The sequence below is a fragment of the Cetorhinus maximus genome, chromosome 10, assembly GCF_964194155.1.
Source record: "Cetorhinus maximus chromosome 10, sCetMax3.hap1.1, whole genome shotgun sequence".
Classification (NCBI taxonomy): domain Eukaryota; kingdom Metazoa; phylum Chordata; class Chondrichthyes; order Lamniformes; family Cetorhinidae; genus Cetorhinus; species Cetorhinus maximus.
In genome coordinates this window covers 47718928-47740243 of record NC_135888.1, presented here as the reverse complement: position 1 = coordinate 47740243, position 21316 = coordinate 47718928, and the positions used below count along the sequence as shown (strand labels likewise).

At 49.2% G+C, this 21316-nt stretch overlaps 1 protein-coding gene across 1 annotated transcript in view; it reads right to left on the bottom strand.

Annotated features, from left to right (window-relative positions):
- Positions 1-21074, bottom strand: part of LOC144686145 (glutamate receptor ionotropic, NMDA 1-like) — a 62819-nt gene extending 41745 nt beyond the window's left edge. The window contains exons 1-2 of the mRNA XM_078551288.1: positions 20627-21074; positions 6090-6224 (exon numbers count right to left, since the gene is read on the bottom strand). Of these exons, the coding sequence (XP_078407414.1) occupies positions 6090-6224; positions 20627-20881 (390 nt within the window). The 5' untranslated portion in view covers positions 20882-21074. The remainder of the gene's footprint in view (positions 1-6089; positions 6225-20626) is intronic.
- Positions 21075-21316: the final 242 nt, after the last annotated feature.

Sequence of the window (21316 nt, the reverse complement as noted above, 5' to 3'; positions counted from 1 at the left end):
CATGTGAATCCAGACCCACGCAATATGGTTGACTCTGCCCTCAAGTCTAGCAAGCCACACATCAAGGGCAATTAGGGATGGGCAACAAATGCTGGCCTTGTTAGCGATGCAGTCCCTGTGGTGTAGGTATACTCACAGTGCTGTTAGGAAGGGAGTTCCAGGATTTTGACTCAGAGACAGTAAAGGAATGGTGATATATTTCCAAGTCAGGATGGTGAGTGAATTGGAGAGGAACTTGCAGTTGGTAATGTTTCCATCTATCTGCTGCCCTTGTCTTTCTAGGTGATAGAGGCTTGGAAGGTGCTGTCACGGGAGCCTTAGTGAGTTGCTACCATCCAATGTACATCAATTGTTAAAACATGATGGACAGATGCAGAAAATAATTCATAAAGTTAGTGGAATATCTAGGGGAGGTCTGGTGGCGCAGTGGGTTGTGTCCCTACCCCTGGGCCAGAAGCTCCCGGTTCCAGTCTCATGCTGGGGCTTGATGGCCAAGGAAGGTGCGTTCATAACGTGACCAAACAGGTTGTTCATCGGTCTGTAAATCCTTCCAATACGCCTGATGGCCAGAGGTAAGAGCGGGAGAGTTTCTTGGTCAGCCATACTGCAGAAAGTAGTAAACCACTGCAAAATCATGGGCCAATCCAATGCAAGTCCATGGTCACCAATTCACTCTTAGGGCCTGGTGCCGAGAAGAGGAGGAGGAATATCTAGAGGATTAGAATTTAAAGAGGTACAAGTTATGTTTCAGCTATGCAAGGCCCCAGTTAGACCACACCTGAAGGGCTTTCTTCAGGACTGGGCATCGCATTCCCATGAATGATATATTTGGAGGGAGCACAGTGTGGATTTACCAGGATTAACCTACGAGGAAAGATTACACAAATTAGGCTTGTATCCCCTGGAATTTAGAAGTTTAAGCAGTGATTTGATCACTGTTTTCAAGGGGGATCTAACAGGGTGTATGGAAACTGTTTCACTAGCTGGGGAATCTCAGATTCGGGGATATAGTCTAAAAGTTAGAGCCAGACCTTTCGGGAGTGAAATTAAGAGCAGGATTTTGGCCTTGGCGGGCGGGCTCGGTGGGGGTGGGTGGTGGGAGTCGGGAAGCCGACCGCTGCCCCCGATCGAGGCTGGAAGGCGATTTCACTCTGGAAGGCCAATTGAGGCCCACCCAGCATGAAAACCAGCTGGAGAACATCTGAGAAAGGGCAGGCGGGGATGGGGGCCTGTGGACCGTCGGGTCCAATGGCGACCCGGCGGCCGATTCAAAGGCGACGCGGGCAGCCCTAGGAAGGCTGCCTGCCTCGGAGTTGCAGCAGCGACGTGGCTATAACCCAGGAAGGTGAACCCATGCGGGAGATGAGGTCAGCGGGACAGTCGGCCCCGAGTTTCTCTGACGAGGGCCTCACTGGCCTCCTGGAGGAGGTGGCTGCCACCCTTGTCCCCAGAGATGGGAGGAAGAGGCCACCGCATCTCACAAAGAAAGTATGGGAGGAGGTGGAAGCCCGGGTGAGCAGCCATGACGTGGTGCGGCGCACCTGGCTCCGGTGCCGGAAGCGCTTCAATGACCTGCTGCGGTCAGGAAGGGTGAGTACCGTGTTGGCATTGGTCAATGTGTTATAGTGTTTTAGGATGGCCGTCCCCCGTGGACCTCAGGGCTGTTAGAGTCTGAGTGCCAACTGTCAATCACACCAGAGTTGGCCTAGGGGGTGAGGCCAGACTGCTTGAACTGAGTGCCTTGCGGGTCAAGGACCACGACTCGGATGTGCTCTGCGAGGTATACCTCAGCTGGGGTTGGCCAGGCTTCATTGGTGCTGCAGGTACAAAGTGGACTAATCAATGCTGCTCTATCCTTTCAGGAGAAGACAGCCCATAACAGTATAGAGAGGTCGTCGACCCCCACACCACCTCATCCTCTCCCATTATGAACAGGGCGCCTTGGATCTCGAGAGGCACCATGCACCTCGGTATATGCGGGCCACGGTGAGGTTGGGGTTTCAGACAATGGTAAGGGTGCAGTGCACTGAGGTGAGAATTTCGGCCTATGCAACCATTCTAGTGCAGTCTCTTCATTGATATGAGCCTCGAACCTGGAGTCCCCATTGACAATTGAAAGACGATGGCACCATGATGCAGATCCCCATTGTCTCACAAGGGTGCCTGGCATGCACAGTGACAGTGTGATGACTTTAACTAATGACATGTCCTTTTTTTTAGGTTTGCCAGCAGGCGTTCGCACTGAGGACCCTGAAGGGCCACCCCTGACACCGGAGGACCACCATGCTCCCCGTGCACCTGCGTCACACCCGCTCTCTGAACCAGGCACCAGCACAGATACCAGCACCTTGGTGGGCATTAATTCAGCGGCTAGTATCTCGGTGCACATTTCTGAGGGCACTTCACACTTGGTTGAGGTGCAGGCGGAGGCAGAAAGTGCCCAGGGCGCCGGCAGTCAGAGGACTGCTGATGACCAGGACGATGTTCGGTCGAAGACAGATGACGAGCCTCTGAAATTGTCCCTGAGGCAACAGATGCTGGAGGTCCAGCGGTATGTGCGGGATGATCTGGCGGAGATCCATGAGGGAATACAGGTCATGGTCTCCGTGGTGGAGGAGTCCATGCAGAGCATGAACACTGCACTGACCCTCATGGCCGAGTGCACTGGCTCCTTCATTGAGAGAGTTGCGACTCACATGGAGAGGCTGCTCCAGGGGCCTGCAAGCTGATACGCAGGCAATGAGCTCAGCTGGTCAGTGTCCATGTGTGAGATGCATGGGGCACCCAGTATCCCAGCTTGGTGCCCATCCATCAACGGCAAGCGGGGAGGTCCGGACTGACCTCACGTTGGCGCACAAGCTGCTTGTTGTCTCTGTGGGCTCCTCTCAGGACGCTCCGGATGATGGCAGCAGCTCCTTAGCCCCTCTGCCTGTGACCATGGCATCTGATGAGACTGGGGAGATGCCAGCTGTGCCACTGGCCATTCCCTCCCAGGTGGAGCCAGCACAGGCTCCACTGCCCAGAGAACGCCCGCCAAGGTCATCAAGGCCAACCAGACAGCAGAGTGAGCAGGCTGTCTCAGATGCCAGTGCCTGCGAGGGGGGAGCACCTAGACATAGCACCGGTAAATGTAAGTTTAAAGCACCTTAAGCACAAGAGGGGCTGGTCACAGGTGATCTTTCGTTACCCTGTTTTGTTTTACTTTTTTTAATGGTGTGACAACCAACACCGGATATTGTTCAGTACAAAAATCTGAGTCCCAACATTAAATGACATTTGATTTTGTGTTATTGGCCTGAGATGGCTTCATTTGTTCTGTAGGTGCAGGGTAGGACAGTATGTAATGCTGGATGTGGGACTCTTGAAACTTATTGCACAGGCACTGAGTGTATCTTGGGAGCCAAGGAAAGGGTCATTTCTGGGACCTAGGATGGTGGCGGCAGACCTGGCATGAGGTAGTAGTTCTTATTTGGCTGCCTAGCTGAAGGAGCATTGGATCAATGCACCCCTGGTGTCCCTGCCTCCCTGGAGGTTGCTGAGGTCTGGCTCCACGCCCTCAGTGTTCTCCTCGCCGTGCTCGTCCTTGGACTCACAACTGGACTCACCCTCTGTGTCCTGTGCAGCTGCACCAAGAGCCTCTTCCTCCAGTGGGTCCCCCCTTGCCAGTGCCAGATAGTAGAGAGCACAGCATGCAACCACTATCAGTGACACCCGCTCTGGGGGGTATTGCAGTGTACCCCCTGAACGGTCCAGGCATCGGAAGCACATCTTCAGAAGACCGATGGTTCTTTCTATCACTGCCCTTGTGGAGGCATGGCTCCTATTGTAGCGCTGCTCTTCCTCTGTTCATGGATGGCGGAGAGGCGTCATGAGCCACATTTACAAGGGATAGCCCTTGTCAGCAGCCATCCATCCAGCCGGGCTGGAGCACTGAAGAGCCTCGGCACCTGGGAGTATTTCAGGATGTAAATGTCATGGGAGCTGCATGGGTACCTTGCACAGACTTGTAGAATCCACATCCTGTGATCACACACTATCTGCACGTTCATGGAGTGGAAGCCCTTCCTGTTGATGAAGGCACCGGGCTTACCTGCTGGCGCCTTGATGGCCACATGTGTGCAGTCTGTTGCACCCTGGATGCGGGGGAAGCCAGCAATGACCGCGAAGCCTCTGGCTCGCTCTGCCTGGCTGGCCTTGTTTGTATGGAGATGAATGAAAGTCAATACCCACCTGAACAGAGCGTCTGTCACCAGCTTGACTCAACTGTGTACAGCTGATTGGGAGACTCCACACAGATCCCCCACTGAGCCCTGGAAAAGCTGGAGGCATAGAAGTTGAGGGGCACTGTGACCTTCAGAGCCACTGGCATGGGGTGTCCACACACAGTCGGAGATGATCTCAGGCCCAATCATCTGACAAATAGAGGTCACAGTCTCCCTGGAGAGACGGAGCCTCCTTCGACATTGCACCTCAGACATGTTGAGGTAGCTGTATCGCAGCCTGTAAACCCTGGCAGCAGGATAGTAACGGCTTCTGTGGCCCCTTCCACCTTGGACTACCTGCTGGCCCTGCACCCCTTGTGCCTGCGCCTCTCCTCCCACAGGTCGCTCCCCTGGAAGCTGCATTGAGACATGTGGCCTCCTCTCCCTTCTGCCTCTCTCTTCCTCCTCAGAGGAGGTGCAACCAGTGGAGACCACAATCCCCATTACCAGGGTAACAGAAGGCTGTCTGACACCTGGAAGGGCCCACACGCTCTGAATCCTCTGGGGGCTTGGAAGACATCAGTGAGTCCAGAAATGAAGCCTGGAAATGCTCAGAATGAAGCTCAGAACAGAGATGAAGCTGTCAAGTTCAAATAAGCAACCGGCAGTAAACTATCTCCTAAATTCCTCACTACTCACACTGGCAATGCTGCTGACACTTCTTATCCCACCCCTTGGATGAGCTTTTACAAATTGTAGTCTGCCTACATTCCCGTTTTGCCCGTGCAACAGGCGAGAAATCGCATGGGGGCAACATTAAATTGCTGACAATTGGGGTGTCATAGTCCTTAATTGGTCTCTTAATTAATGATGGGCACAGCTCTGTCTCCTGCACGCGACCGCCGACCGAAATATCGTGCGAGTGCGCGTTGACGTCGGAACGCTCGTCCAACATCAACGCGTGTCATTTTACGCTCCAGCAGGTCGGGCAAAATCCTGCCCTAAGTAAAAAGTTTGGAGCCCTGCTTTCACAAATGGCTGGGTCAATTGTTAATTTTAAAATGGAGTTTGCTAGATTTTTGTTATCCAAAGTTATGAAGGGATATGGGGCAAAGGCAAGTATGTAGAGTTAAGTCGCAGAAGAAGCCCTGGTCTCATTGAAGGGCAGAGCAGACTCAAGGGGATAACTGGACAAATCCTGTTTCTCTATTCCTGTGAGGTCACACATGTACTGCCTGACTGTAGTTGAAGCTGCTTCTGAGTCAGAGTCCGCAGTGAACCAAACCCAAGGCTGGCTGCCAGCTCAAAGCAGAAGTGCAAATCCTGTCTACGGGCCAATCGACAATCGGGTAACAGATTCATTCAAGAAGAAGTATAAATCCAGAGGAAAATTCCTCCACTGAAGAAACATCTCATTAAAGTTTACTTAAGACAGTTTACATTCTGAATTCATTATTATTAACATGACCTGTCTATTTTTGTAACCGTTGTCTAGTTTCTTAGGGGCAGTGCAGGTGTCCTGTCCCCACACTCCCCTGAGCTATGTATTAACATTTACAAAATATATTATACTAATATATGGATGCACAATATAGGCTGAGATAGTACCCCAAGCAGACTACCCTCTGTGGTTTATATATAAAATAGTAGATACCCAGGAGAAAATCTCATTGAGTGATTCAGGTGATTTATATATTGAATGACAGGTACCCGGTAGTGAGTGCAAACAAAGGTAGGATCTTCTGACTCTCTGTTCATCGGCCTGCGACTTTTACCCACTTGTTATAATGTGATGATGAGAACTGACATGAAAAATACAGTGACTCACTCCACTTTGAGACATTAAATAACAGGCGGAGTCACCCACGTTGATTGGGTGTTCCTTACCTTGTCAGAATATATTGACATACGTGTGGTCAAGCCAATCACGGGGATTCGGTAGAAGCCAGCCGTGTAGGACACGGGAGTCGGGGTGAGGTGGTCACTTGGACCAGGTGGGTGACTCACCAATATCGCATACACCTGGGGGATAAACAACCACACAAAGTGATGAAAGAAGCAAGACCCCTCCAGCATCATGGCACTATTCACCTGGAGAATCAAGGTGAATCAATCAACTAAGAGGTAGAACAGCAACCATGATTTCAGCCCACTGTTTCACATCTTCACACAGATATTCAACCCTCCTCACCTCCCAGTTATCCAGTTAATACTAACACTTTTTCCCTCACAATTGTCCATACTGCCAATCTTTCCCTCTCCATTATTGCCCCAGTTGGTGCACTCTTTCCCCCACCCCAATCAAGAATTACACTCCTCTCCCCCCCACCCCCCGCCCCCCACCCCCCACCCCCACTGAAAGCTAGAATCATAGAAAATTTGTGGGAACAGGATGTCAGCCCAACTAGTCTCTGCCAATGTTTCAACTCTACACAAGTCTCCTACCTTCTTCCCACCTAACCCCATATTTCGTCCCTCTAGTCCCTTTTCCCTCATGCTTGCATTAAGCCTCCCTTTAAATGCACTGATACTGTGTGGAGTGCTTGACTCCATGTGGTAGAGAGTTCCACATTCACAGCGCACTCTGTGTAAAGAAATTCCTCCTAAATTCTTTATTTGATCTGTAGATGACTTTCTTACAAAGGAGTTCTCCCCGGTGTCCTGGCCAAAATTTATCCCTCAGTCCACATCACAAAAACAGATTGTCCAGTCATTGTTCAAGTTGGAAGTTTCTCCACGAAAGGTGAAGCTCCAACACACGACTACATGCATGTCCAACAGCGCAGCAGCATGCGATAGACAGAGCTAAACAATCCCAAATCAAAGCTCTGCAGCCCTGCCATATTCAGTCATGAATTGTGGTCATCCTTGTTAATGTTGGCATTGTGCTGCAATCGAGTACATTTAAGTTGGTAATCACGAGCAGCTGTCCCTGCTTGGGGAAGTATTAAGGCCTTGTTACAACAGTATAGAAAGGTGTTCACACTGGTTGTTGGGGGAATTGGAAGAGTCTGTGCCTTTACTCTGAAGGCATGGAAATAAATCTGTCTTTAGGTACAGGCTGGCTTCAGACTCATTCTTTCCTCGATGTACAAATATTGGATTTATCAATCCTCAAGGCCATCACCCAAGGCCATCCACACATACCCCAGTGAAAGTTAGCTTCTCACCAGCCATGCTGTAACCACCAGGGTAGCACTGTGTCAGAGCACCAGATCAGGACAAAGGCACCCATGAGACTGGGAGGCAAACGAGGACACAAAGCTGAGTATTGTATGCAGTGTTGGATGTATTGTTGGACCTAGTTGGTATTTAATGGTTGTTTTGTTGTGCATCTTATTTCAGCTTTGTGGAGGAAGATGTGGTTGTGGTTTGTGATAGAGACAGGTTAAGATGTGGAACAACAGGGACCTGGGGTTTCATTCTGAGGAGGCAGAGTCTGATGATGCACTCACAGACAGCCTGCCCAGAACACAAATGCATCAGATCCCTCTTCCTTTCCTCTTCTTCCTTCCCCTCTTCCTACTTCTGAGGTGATCGCCAAACCCTTGGCAGCAAAGGTTGTGCCCTCTTGATGGCAACAGATCACAATGAATCAGCCCACCCACTCTGGTGGGGACTGGAAGGTTCCACACAAACAGTCCAGGCTTTGGAATTGTTGCTTGAGCATGCCAAAAGTCTGCTCAAAGGTGTTCCTTATTTCAGCATGGCTCTCAGTGTATGAGCTCTGGCCATGTGCCATGGGTTGTGAAGGGCAGTCATCAGGCAGGTGTAGAGCAAATAACCCTTGTTGCCAGGCAGCCAGCCTTGGGTATGATGTAGGGGCTGGAGAATTGCTGGCAAGGGATGAATGCATCATGACTGCTGCTAGGATAGCAATCACTCAGCAGAGTAATATGCTGGGTGTGGCCACACACCAGTAACTGGTACCCTTTGTGATTGGGGTACATCTCACCATTGAGATGTGACCCGCTGCAAAGCCATGACAGTGCAGTTGATGGCACCCTGCACCTAGGGAAAGCCCACCCCATTTTGATTCTCTCTTTGTTCCTTCTCCTGGTGTATAGGGTCCTTGTGACCTCCTGGATGCAGCGATGTATGGGAAGATGTGAGATGTTTGCTACCTCACCTGTTCCAGTCTGGACAGACACACTAGTGAAAAAGTTCAGGGCCACATCACTTTGGCCACTGGCAGTGCCATCCTCAACCTGCTCTGAGGCTGTTGGCCTGGTTCCAAGAGGTGACAGAGTTCCATGAGCAACTCCTTAATGAATCGCAGTCTTCTGGCTTAAACAAAGATGCGAGAAGTATTCCCTGGAAGGCTCAAGGTGGGTAAGGCCTCCTGCGGAGAACTCTCCTCCTCCGCCTTCTGCGAGCATCTTGTCTTCTTTTCTGCCTCTGTTCCACCTTCCTCTGATGCTGCAGCCCCAGTCAGTAAACATTGACCCAATTTCTGCAACCAGGTGATGTACTTAGAGTTCATCCAATAACAACAATTGTTGTGATGGGAGGGTTAGAGTCGGGGGAATGGGTGCTGATGGGAAGGTTAGGGTTAGAGGACAGGCTATGATGGGTGAGTTGGGGTCGGGGGATGGACTGTGATGGGAGGATTAGAGACAGGGGATGGGCTGTGATGGGAGGATTAGAGTCGGGGGATGGGTTGTGATGGGAGAGTTAGCATCGGGGGATGGGCTGTGATGGAAGGATTAGACTCGGGTATGGGCTGTGATGGGAGGGTTAGTGTCGGGGGATGGGCTGTAATGGGAGGGTTAGCATCGGGGGATGGGCTGTGATGGGAGGATTAGAGTCGGGTATGGGCTGTGATGGGAGGGTTAGCATCGGGGGATGGGCTGTGATGGGAGGATTAGAGTCGGGTTTGGGCTGTGATGGGAGGGTTAGTGTCGGGGGATGGGCTGTGATGGGAGGGTTAGTCTCGGGGTTGGGCTGTGATGGGAGGGTTAGCATCGGGGAATGGGCTGTGATGGGAGGGTTAGCATCGGGGGATGGGCTGTGATGGGAGGGTTAGCATCGGGGGGTGGGCTGTGATGGGAGGGTTAGCATCGGGGTGGGCTGTGATGGGAGGGTTAGCATCGGGGTGGGCTGTGATGGGAGGGTTAGCATCGGGGTGGGCTGTGATGGGAGGGTTAGGGTCAGGGATGATTTTCAATGAGCTAAAATGATCTTGTCTTGGTCTTTACTTTTCTTATATCTATGTTGCTGCAGATAAATAAGTCTGTATAGGGAGGTCTGCACTGCATCAGTAGCACTAATTCGGTTATATCCTAATGTTATGGCTCAGGTTTCAGATGTTTTCGAAGATTGCAGTAAAACTCTTTGTAATATGATTTCCTTAAAGCAGCATTTAATATAGGATGGTTATTCCACTCAAAGGCCCATTAGGTCAACAATACTGTCAGCTGTAAGTAGTTCACAGCAGAGGATACTGAGAGTCTCGAGGAAAAGAGGAGCCTAGCCTGCCAAGACTCACACAAATATCTTTGCTATGTAGCGAGGAGTCAGCCATCAATACATGAAGCAGCACTCCACCAAATCAAAGGTCTCAGAGACCCCACCACAGTAAATTTAAGGGACAATTTTCAACATGTAAGCCCACCCTTCCCTGAATCAGCTCTCCCAAGGACACACATAATGTGTGTCCTTAGACTCTCCCATTAGAGCCATGTGTCTTCCTGGTCAGCTGCTGGTGTTACGATGACCTCCGTCTCACCCGGTGTCCCTAAAAGACACTTTGACAGGACTGCAAGATTGTCTCAGGGGTAAGGGCTAGTTCAGGAAATGAACCAGGATAACTCGAGTAAACACAGAAACAGCAGTAGGCATCTGAAAAGAGAAGTAACAGGCTAAAAGTCCAAGCTGAAACCGTATGCAGCCAGTTCCCCCTCAGATGCTAGGGCGGGATTGCTAGGGTATTTCAGATTTCATTGTATCCTGTACATTGCAGTGACACAGATATGACTACACAGAGAGAGCGAGACAATAGTGATTGTTGGATTAAATCCTCTCTGGTAATAAGGGATCAGGCCTCATATCCTGCAGTTGTCTGTGTGTTGTACCTGTATATGTACACACATGTTGGTACATGTTGCAGATGTATGTGTAAATACATGCACATGCTGATTGTATTCAGCTTGTGCGTGTGTGTGGAAATAATATATAATTAGACAGCACTCATTACGCAGTGCGTCAGGCGTCAGGAGGCTCACTCGGAGTGTCAGTGCAGCTTCCTGAAGGAATCGAAAAGGCATTTACTCAGAATGTTCCACAGAACATGAGCAGATCTGAGTGGGTGGTAGAATCCAGAAATAGCATAACACCGTGTGCAAATATGCAACTGAACTGAGCTAGACAGGTCTGCTATAAACTGTGGAATGGGGTCTTCACAGTCACAGGCTGAGCTGATACAGGCAGCTGTAAAATGTGGAGCACAAAGTCCAAACAACGATCACTCTGCAGTGTGGATTCAATACTGTGGAGAATTAATGCCAGTTCGCGTCTCAGATTCTGGGAAGCACAGATTGGTTACAGGAAGGACGCATTTTTCCTATGTATGTACCAACGTGGAGCAAGTCTGAGGGCTGAGCTGACCGCTGTAGTATAAGGGTCTGACACATACGGGGTTAATGTGGGACTGAGGACAGTGATGCAAGAAGACACATGACCCAGAGGTAGGGTCAGTGTGGTGTTGAGTAGAGACGTATCAAGACTGAGACATGGAGAAAGATCCATGCCTGTACCCTTCACTGTATATATGTATACAGTTACAAATAGTTAATAAAGACTTGCTGTTAATATAAAGAAGACTACGAAGACTTCACTAACAGACTCATTCTGTAACCAATGCCATCTGAACAGCGCCCTCTCCTCACAGAACACACACAGAGACCAACTACCCCCTCTCCTCACACAATACACACAATGACCAACTACCCTCTCCCATCACACAACAAACGCTGAGACTAACTACCCCCTCTCCTCACACAACACACACTGAGACTAACTACCCCCTCTCCTCACACAACACACACTGAGACTAACTGTCCCCTCCCCTCACACAACACACACTGAGAAAACTACCCCCTCCCCTCACATAATACACACTGAGGCTAAGTACCCCCTCTCCTCACATGATACACACAGAGACTAACTACCCCCTCCGCTCATGCAATACACAGTGAGAAAACTATCCCCTCCCCTCACACAATACACACTGAGGCTAACTACCCCTCCCCTCACACAACACACACTGAGACTAACTAACACTCCGCTCACACATTACACACTGAGACTAATTCAACCCTCCCCTCACAAAACACACACTGAGACTAATTCCCCCCTCCCCTCACAAAACACACACTGAGACTAACTCCCCCCTCTCCTCACACAACACACTGAGACTAACTACGCACTCCCCTCACACAACACACACTGAGACTAACTACGCACTCCCCTCACAAAACACACACTGAGACTAACTGCCACCTCCCCTCCCACAACACACACAGAGACTAACTCACCCCTCTCCTCACACAACACACACTGAGACTAACTACGCACTCCCCTCACACAACACACACTGAGACTAACTACCCCTCCCCTCACACACCACACACTGAGACTAACTACCCCTCCCCTCACACAACACACACTGAGACTAACTACCCCCTCCCCTCACACGATACACACTGAGACTAACGACCTCCTCTCCTCACACAACACACACTGAGACTAACTAACCCCTCTCCTCACACAATACACACTGAGACTAACTACCCCCTCTCCTCACACAACACACACTGAGACTAAATACCCCCTCTCCTCACACAACACACACTGAGACTAACTATCCCCTCCCCTCACACAACACACACTGAGAAAATACCCCCTCCCCTCACATAATACACACTGAGGCTAAGTACCCCCTCTCCTCACATGATACACACAGAGACTAACTACCCCCTCCCCTCACAATACACAATGCGACTAACTAACCCCTCCCCTCACACAACACACACTGAGAATAACTACCACCTCCACTCACACAATACACACTAAGGCTAACTACCCCCTCTCCTCACACAACACACACTGAGACTAACTACCCTGTATCCTAACATAATACACATTGAGACTAACTAACCCCTCTCCTCGCACAATACACACTGAGACTAATTAACCCCACTCCTCACACAACACACACTGAGACTAACTATCCCCTCCCCTCACACAAGACACACTGAGATTAACTACCCCCACCTTTCACACAACACACACTGAGACTAACTATCCCCTCCCCTCACACAATACACACTGAAATTAACTACCCCGACTCTTCACACAAAACACACTGACACTAACTACCCCCTCCTCTCACACAACACACACTGAGACTACAAAAACAGAATTACCTGGAAAAACTCAGCAGGTCTGGCAGCATCGGTGGAGAAGAAAACAGTTGACGTTTCGAGTCCTCATGACCCTTCGGCAGAACTGAAGTATAGTTAGGAATACTTCAGTTCTGCCGAAGGGTCATGAGGACTCGAAACGTCAACTGTTTTCTTCTCCACCGATGCTGCCAGACCTGCTGAGTTTTTCCAGGTAATTCTGTTTTTGTTTTGGATTTCCAGCATCCGCAGTAGCTTTTAGCTTTTTGTATTTACACACTGAGACTAACTAGCCCCACCTTTCACACAACACACACTGAGGCTAACTACCCCTCCGCTCACACATTACACACTGAGACTAACAACCACCTGCCCTCACATAACACACACTGAGACTAACTGCCACCTCCTCTCCCACAACACACACTGAGACTAACTCCCCCCTCTCCTCACACAATACACACAGAGACTAACTACCCCATCTCCTCACACAATACACACTGAAACTAACTACCCCGTCCGCTCACACAATACACACTGAAAATAACTACCCCCATCCCTCACACAACACACACTGAGAGTAACTAACCTTTCCTCTCACACAATGCACAGAGACGAACTACCCCTTCTCCTCACACTATACACACTGAGACTAAATACCCCCTCCTCACTCACAACACACACTGAGATTAATTACCCCCAATCTTGACAAAAAACACACTGACACTAACTACCCCCTCCCCTCACACAACACACACTGACACTAACTACCCCCTCCCCTCACACAATACACACTGAGACTAACTACCTCCTCTCCTTACACAATGCACACTGAGACTAACTACACCCAGATTTCATACAACACATACAGAGAAAAACTACCACCTCCCCTCACACAACACACACAGAGATTAACTACCCCCTCCCCTCACACAATACACACTGAGAGTAACTACCCCCTCTCCTTACACACGGCACACTGCGACTAACTACCCCTCCGCTCACACGTTACACATTGAGACTAACGACCACCTCCCCTCACACAATACACGCTGAGACTAACTGCCACCTCACCTCCCACAACACACACTGGGACTAACTCCCCCCTCTCCTCACACAACACACACTGAGACTAACTACGCACTCCCCTCACAAAACACACACTGAGTTTAACTACCCGCTCCCCTCACACAACACAGACTGAGAGTAACTACCAACACACCTCACACAACACACACTGTGAATAGCTACACCCCCTCACAAAACACACACTGAGACTAACTACCCCCTCCCCTCACACATTGCACACTGAGACTAACGACCTCCTCTCCTAACACAACACACACTGAGACTAACTAACCGTTCTCCTCACACAACGCACACTGAGACTAAATAACCCTTCCCCCCCACACAACAAACACTAAGAATAACTACCACCTCCACTCACACAATACACATTGAGGCAAACTACCCCCTCTCCTCACACAACACACACTGAGACTAACTACCACATCTCCTCACACAATACACAATGAAACTAACTACCCCTTCCCCTCACACAACACACAGAGACTAACTACCCCCTCCGCTAACACAATACACAGCGAGAAAACTACCCCCTCCCTTCACACAATACACACTGAGGCTAACTAGCCTCTCTCCTCACACAACACACACTGAGACTAACTACGCACTCCCCTCACACAACACACACTGAGACTAACTACCCCTCCCCTCACACACCACACACTGAGACTAACTACCCCTCCCCTCACACAACACACACTGAGACTAACTACCCCCTCCCCTCACACGATACACACTGAGACTAACGACCTCCTCTCCTCACACAACACACACTGAGACTAACTAACCCCTCTCCTCACACAATACACACTGAGACTAACTACCCCCTCTCCTCACACAACACACACTGAGACTAAATACCCCCTCTCCTCACACAACACACACTGAGACTAACTATCCCCTCCCCTCACACAACACACACTGAGAAAATACCCCCTCCCCTCACATAATACACACTGAGGCTAAGTACCCCCTCTCCTCACATGATACACACAGAGACTAACTACCCCCTCCCCTCACAATACACAATGCGACTAACTAACCCCTCCCCTCACACAACACACACTGAGAATAACTACCACCTCCACTCACACAATACACACTAAGGCTAACTACCCCCTCTCCTCACACAACACACACTGAGACTAACTACCCTGTATCCTAACATAATACACATTGAGACTAACTAACCCCTCTCCTCGCACAATACACACTGAGACTAATTAACCCCACTCCTCACACAACACACACTGAGACTAACTATCCCCTCCCCTCACACAAGACACACTGAGATTAACTACCCCCACCTTTCACACAACACACACTGAGACTAACTATCCCCTCCCCTCACACAATACACACTGAAATTAACTACCCCGACTCTTCACACAAAACACACTGACACTAACTACCCCCTCCTCTCACACAACACACACTGAGACTACAAAAACAGAATTACCTGGAAAAACTCAGCAGGTCTGGCAGCATCGGTGGAGAAGAAAACAGTTGACGTTTCGAGTCCTCATGACCCTTCGGCAGAACTGAAGTATAGTTAGGAATACTTCAGTTCTGCCGAAGGGTCATGAGGACTCGAAACGTCAACTGTTTTCTTCTCCACCGATGCTGCCAGACCTGCTGAGTTTTTCCAGGTAATTCTGTTTTTGTTTTGGATTTCCAGCATCCGCAGTAGCTTTTAGCTTTTTGTATTTACACACTGAGACTAACTAGCCCCACCTTTCACACAACACACACTGAGGCTAACTACCCCTCCGCTCACACATTACACACTGAGACTAACAACCACCTGCCCTCACATAACACACACTGAGACTAACTGCCACCTCCTCTCCCACAACACACACTGAGACTAACTCCCCCCTCTCCTCACACAATACACACAGAGACTAACTACCCCATCTCCTCACACAATACACACTGAAACTAACTACCCCGTCCGCTCACACAATACACACTGAAAATAACTACCCCCATCCCTCACACAACACACACTGAGAGTAACTAACCTTTCCTCTCACACAATGCACAGAGACGAACTACCCCTTCTCCTCACACTATACACACTGAGACTAAATACCCCCTCCTCACTCACAACACACACTGAGATTAATTACCCCCAATCTTGACAAAAAACACACTGACACTAACTACCCCCTCCCCTCACACAACACACACTGACACTAACTACCCCCTCCCCTCACACAATACACACTGAGACTAACTACCTCCTCTCCTTACACAATGCACACTGAGACTAACTACACCCAGATTTCATACAACACATACAGAGAAAAACTACCACCTCCCCTCACACAACACACACAGAGATTAACTACCCCCTCCCCTCACACAATACACACTGAGAGTAACTACCCCCTCTCCTTACACACGGCACACTGCGACTAACTACCCCTCCGCTCACACGTTACACATTGAGACTAACGACCACCTCCCCTCACACAATACACGCTGAGACTAACTGCCACCTCACCTCCCACAACACACACTGGGACTAACTCCCCCCTCTCCTCACACAACACACACTGAGACTAACTACGCACTCCCCTCACAAAACACACACTGAGTTTAACTACCCGCTCCCCTCACACAACACAGACTGAGAGTAACTACCAACACACCTCACACAACACACACTGTGAATAGCTACACCCCCTCACAAAACACACACTGAGACTAACTACCCCCTCCCCTCACACATTGCACACTGAGACTAACGACCTCCTCTCCTAACACAACACACACTGAGACTAACTAACCGTTCTCCTCACACAACGCACACTGAGACTAAATAACCCTTCCCCCCCACACAACAAACACTAAGAATAACTACCACCTCCACTCACACAATACACATTGAGGCAAACTACCCCCTCTCCTCACACAACACACACTGAGACTAACTACCACATCTCCTCACACAATACACAATGAAACTAACTACCCCTTCCCCTCACACAACACACAGAGACTAACTACCCCCTCCGCTAACACAATACACAGCGAGAAAACTACCCCCTCCCTTCACACAATACACACTGAGGCTAACTAGCCTCTCTCCTTACACAATGCACACTGAGACTAACGACCCCCTCCCATCACACAATACACACTGAGACTAACTTCCCCTCCCCTCACACAACACACACTGAGACTAACTTCCCCTCCCCTCACACAACACACACTGAGACTAACTCCCCACTCCCCTCACAAAACACACACTGAGTTTAACTACCCACTCCCCTCACACAACAGAGACTGAGAGTAACTACCCACACACCTCACACAACACACACTGTGAATAACTACCCCCCCTCACAAAACACACACTGAGACTAACTATCCCCTCCCCTCACACAATACATACTGAGACTGACGACCTCCTCTCCTAACACAACACACACTGAGACTAACTAACCGCTCTACTCACACAACACACACTGAGACTAACTAACCCCTCCCCTCACACAATACACACTGAGACTAACTACCCCCTCCCCTCACACAACAAACACTGAGAAAAACTACCACCTCCACTCACACAATACACACTGAGGCTAACTACCCCCTCTCCTCACACAATACACACTGAGACTAACTACCCCCTCGCACAATACACACTGAGAATAACTATCCCCTCCCCTCACACAAGACACACTGAGACTAACTAGCCCCACCTTTCACACAACACACACTGTGACGAACTACCCCCTCCCCTCACACAATACACACTGTGACCAACCACCCCCTCTCCTTACACAACACACTGTGACCAATCACCCCCTCTCCTCACACAACACACACTGTGACCAACCACCCCCTCTCCTCACACAATACACACTGTGACTAACTACCCCCTCCCCTCACACAATACACACTGTGACTAACCACCCCCTGCCCTGCCCCTGTGCTGCATGACTGTTATATATAGTCAAACATGAAGATCTCACAAATGACAACATGCTTCCTTCCTGCTCTCTGCTGCCCAGGGAGCTCAGTAAGACAAGCACAAATTAAACTACACGTATTCACAAAGAAACAAAGAGGAACACTTGGCATTTCAATTGAAGCACAGTGATTTTTGCGTCGACAAACATGCACTCGTTCCGCACAAAAACCGTCCCACGAATAGCAGTGAGGTGTTTCAACATTTCTCTACATTACAACAAAGACTGCACCTCAAATGTACTCCATTGGCCGTGAAGCACTTTGGGGCATCCTGAGGCACTATAGGAATGCAGGTTGTAACTCTCTCTTTCTCTTATCCGGGTCAGCAGTGGGAAACACTCACGTTTCTGTGTCAGAGAATTGAGGGTTCAGGCCCCATTCCGCACAGGATGAGGCATTAAACCCACTCAGGTGAAAGCAGAAGATTCCATGAAGGAAGAGAAGGAGAATTCTCCCTGGTGTCCTGGCTAACATTTATCCCTCAACCTCCTCTTCCCCCTCTAGGTACCATGCCCTAAGAGGCTGGGGGCAACCACAGATTTCCATTGGCTTGGCCCATGATTATACTTGGCATAGTAGTGCAGTGGTTTATCATTGCCTTCTGCAACCCCTCAAACACCATCATTAAACACAGATTGCCTGGTAATTAAAACATTGTCTTTTTGTGGGATCTTGCTCTGCATAAATTTGGCTGCTGCTTTTCCTACATTACCACAGTAACTATTCTTCAATAGTACTATTACTGGCTGTAGAACACTCTGGAACATCCAGAGGTAGTGGAATTCCTCTCTCTCTTCATCCCGGTCATGCTCTGAGAGGGAGGAATTTTGGAAGATAGGGAGAACTCCCCTGCCATCGCTTAGTGCTGCTAGGCCATTGTAACATCCAGCAGTGCTGGGGTTTGGTGATTAACGAAGGGCTTGGCAATGAGTGTTTGACTGCATGCAGCATTAGTGCTCCATGCAACAGAGGGTTAGTGGACTCAGAGCCGCATCCAAGTCAGTACCTGCTCTAAGCCACACTAAGCAACGAGGTGCCAGGCAGTCCCTGCAGAGAGTTACCCCATAGGGGAAGGGTTAATCAGAGAGGACAGTCCTGCCTGACAGCTCCCCGACACCTACTTACAAGTGATACAATTATGAAAAATAGGCAAAATGTGTCCTAATTATCCAGAGAATATCAATATAAAGAGAAACGAGATGCACTTTTAGATGTCAGCCGTTTGAGTGCCTGCCGTAGGTTGAAGTTATAAACCATGAAAAGGGACCATGTTTTGTGCACTGCGAGGTGGACACATGTGTTAATGCCCCTGTGCCAAATGGCAGGTATTCTGATTTTATAGGGTTTTACCCACACACATTACACTCTCACCACTCTGCAACCTCATTCCCAAACCTCCATGGCCATTGTCTCTGTGCTTGCTGACCTACATTGGCAACAGCTCACGCCTGTCCATGGCCAGCTTCTCTTTACCTCTCTCCTCCAGCCCTCACAACCCTTTAGTGGCCAGAATTAGATGGGTGTAGGTATCTTGGAGTTTCCATGAGGGAGTGGCTGAGGTAAGGGTGGAAGTGGGTAGTGTATTGTATCCTCACTCCATTCACCCATCGCTGGTGGCTGCGCCATCAGCTGCCAAGACACAAACCTGAACCTCTCCGCCTCTCTATGTCTCTCTCCTCCTTCAAGGTGATTCTTAAAAACGACCTGTTTGACACAGCTTTTGGTTTCCTGTCCTGCTGTCCCCTTTAATAGTTCAGCTATTCAGTTCAGTTTAATAATTTGCCTGATGTTGCCCTGGGACCTTTCAGTTTGTTAAATGCCCTCTATGATTAAAAGTTGTTTTTGTTGCATTTCAAATCCTACACCCCCCACTCCCCGCCCCACCCCTACCCCCACCCCACCCATCCCATGCCTCAACAAGATCACTTATTTTTAACTTCACAGCATTACCCACCCCTCAGCCACTCCGTCACTTATACATTTATCCTCCCAAGTTTTTGTGACCCAGCTCCGACTTGATTTTTCCAGTATCCTCCTGGGTGGCCGCCCATTCTCAACTTTCCCCTCAAATTATGATTTATTCAAAGCTCAGCTTCTCGTTCCCTGCCTCGCACTAATGCGCTCTCCTTCATCACCCCTATCCTCGGTGACCACTTTTAGCTCTTGTACCCCCAATGTTTTACGCTTAACTTTTTTTGTCCTCATTTTCAAACCATCCCACACTAACTCTGCACTTTCCTCCACTTTTTTATCTCTCCCTGTCCCCAACAACTCCCCCCAGACAGGGTCTCCTCGAGATATGCTCTTTCTTGCATTGCCCCTTCCCCTGACCCACAAATAGTTCATGGGCAGCACGAGTAAACATTGCTGATTAGCACACAATGCTAGTAAATGCTGCTGGTGGATAGCCAGTACTAGTAAATATTGCTGATTAGTATTTAATGCTAGTAACTGTTGCTGATTTCTAGCCAGCACTAATAAATATTATTAATTAGTATTCAGTGCTAGTAACTGTTGGTAGTTAGTCAGTACCAATTAATGTTATTGGTGAGTGCTCAGTGTTATTAAATGGTGACAGTTAATAGTCAGCATGAGTAAATGCTGCCGGTTAGTACTCAATATTAGTCAATACTGCTGGTTAATAGCTAGTACTAGTGAATGTTAAAAGTTAATATTCAGTGTTAGTAAATGCTGCTGATCACTAGTTGGCACAAGTAAATGCTGCCAGTAAGTACTCTATATTAGTAAATACTTCTGGTTAATAGCTGGTACTAGTAAATGTTGCTTATTTTTAGTACTCAATGTTAGTAAATGCTGCCATTTAGTCATTAGTACTAGTAAATGTTGCTGGTTTTAGTATCGTGCTGCTGCTTAATGTTCAGTACTAGTTAATGCCCTGGTTAGTGCTGAGTGTTAGTAGTTAATAGTATGAGGGAACATTGCCAGGTTTACCTGGCTGCTGATGAGATCCTCACACACTGCCAGGGCCATTTGGATAGCGTTGGGTTTGTGAGTGACGGCCGTGGCATTGAGTTGGATTTTGAAGGTGCCGTGTTTACGGTTCGCCTTTGCCACCGCCTCCCTGAAGATATTCTCCGTCTTCTTAGTGCTCAGGACCGCTCCGATATTCACCACTTTGGGCGCAGTCTGGGATTGCACCGGGAACAGGACCATGAAGGTGAGGAGGAGCGGGATGCGATGCTGCATCTTGTGGTTTTGTACCGGGGGCTGCTGCCTCTTGCTAACTCCCGGAGCCAGTCTTCTCTCCGTGCCCACTCTCAGATAACGAGGGATAGCAGCTCCTGCTCACTCCCCCAGCCTGGGACACAGACCACCCAACACAAACTGGCTGCCAACAAGGGATTCAGCTGTTTGGTGCTGAGCTGCTGCAGTTCTCCTGCCTGTCCTCTTGCTGCTCACTGTCTGACGGATGAATGCTCTCCTCATCCCTGCTCCCAGAGATGCTGCAATGCTGTATCCAGCTCCTGCATCATTGGTGCTGATGTTGCAAAAGTCTCTCTTATCATTGGTCTTAAATTTGTAACTCCTGATTCAGCCCCTCTATGATTGGTTCTAGCATCCCCAATCTCACCCTTTCAGAGCTGGTTGCTATGGTTAATCCATCCCACTGAGGAACCCACA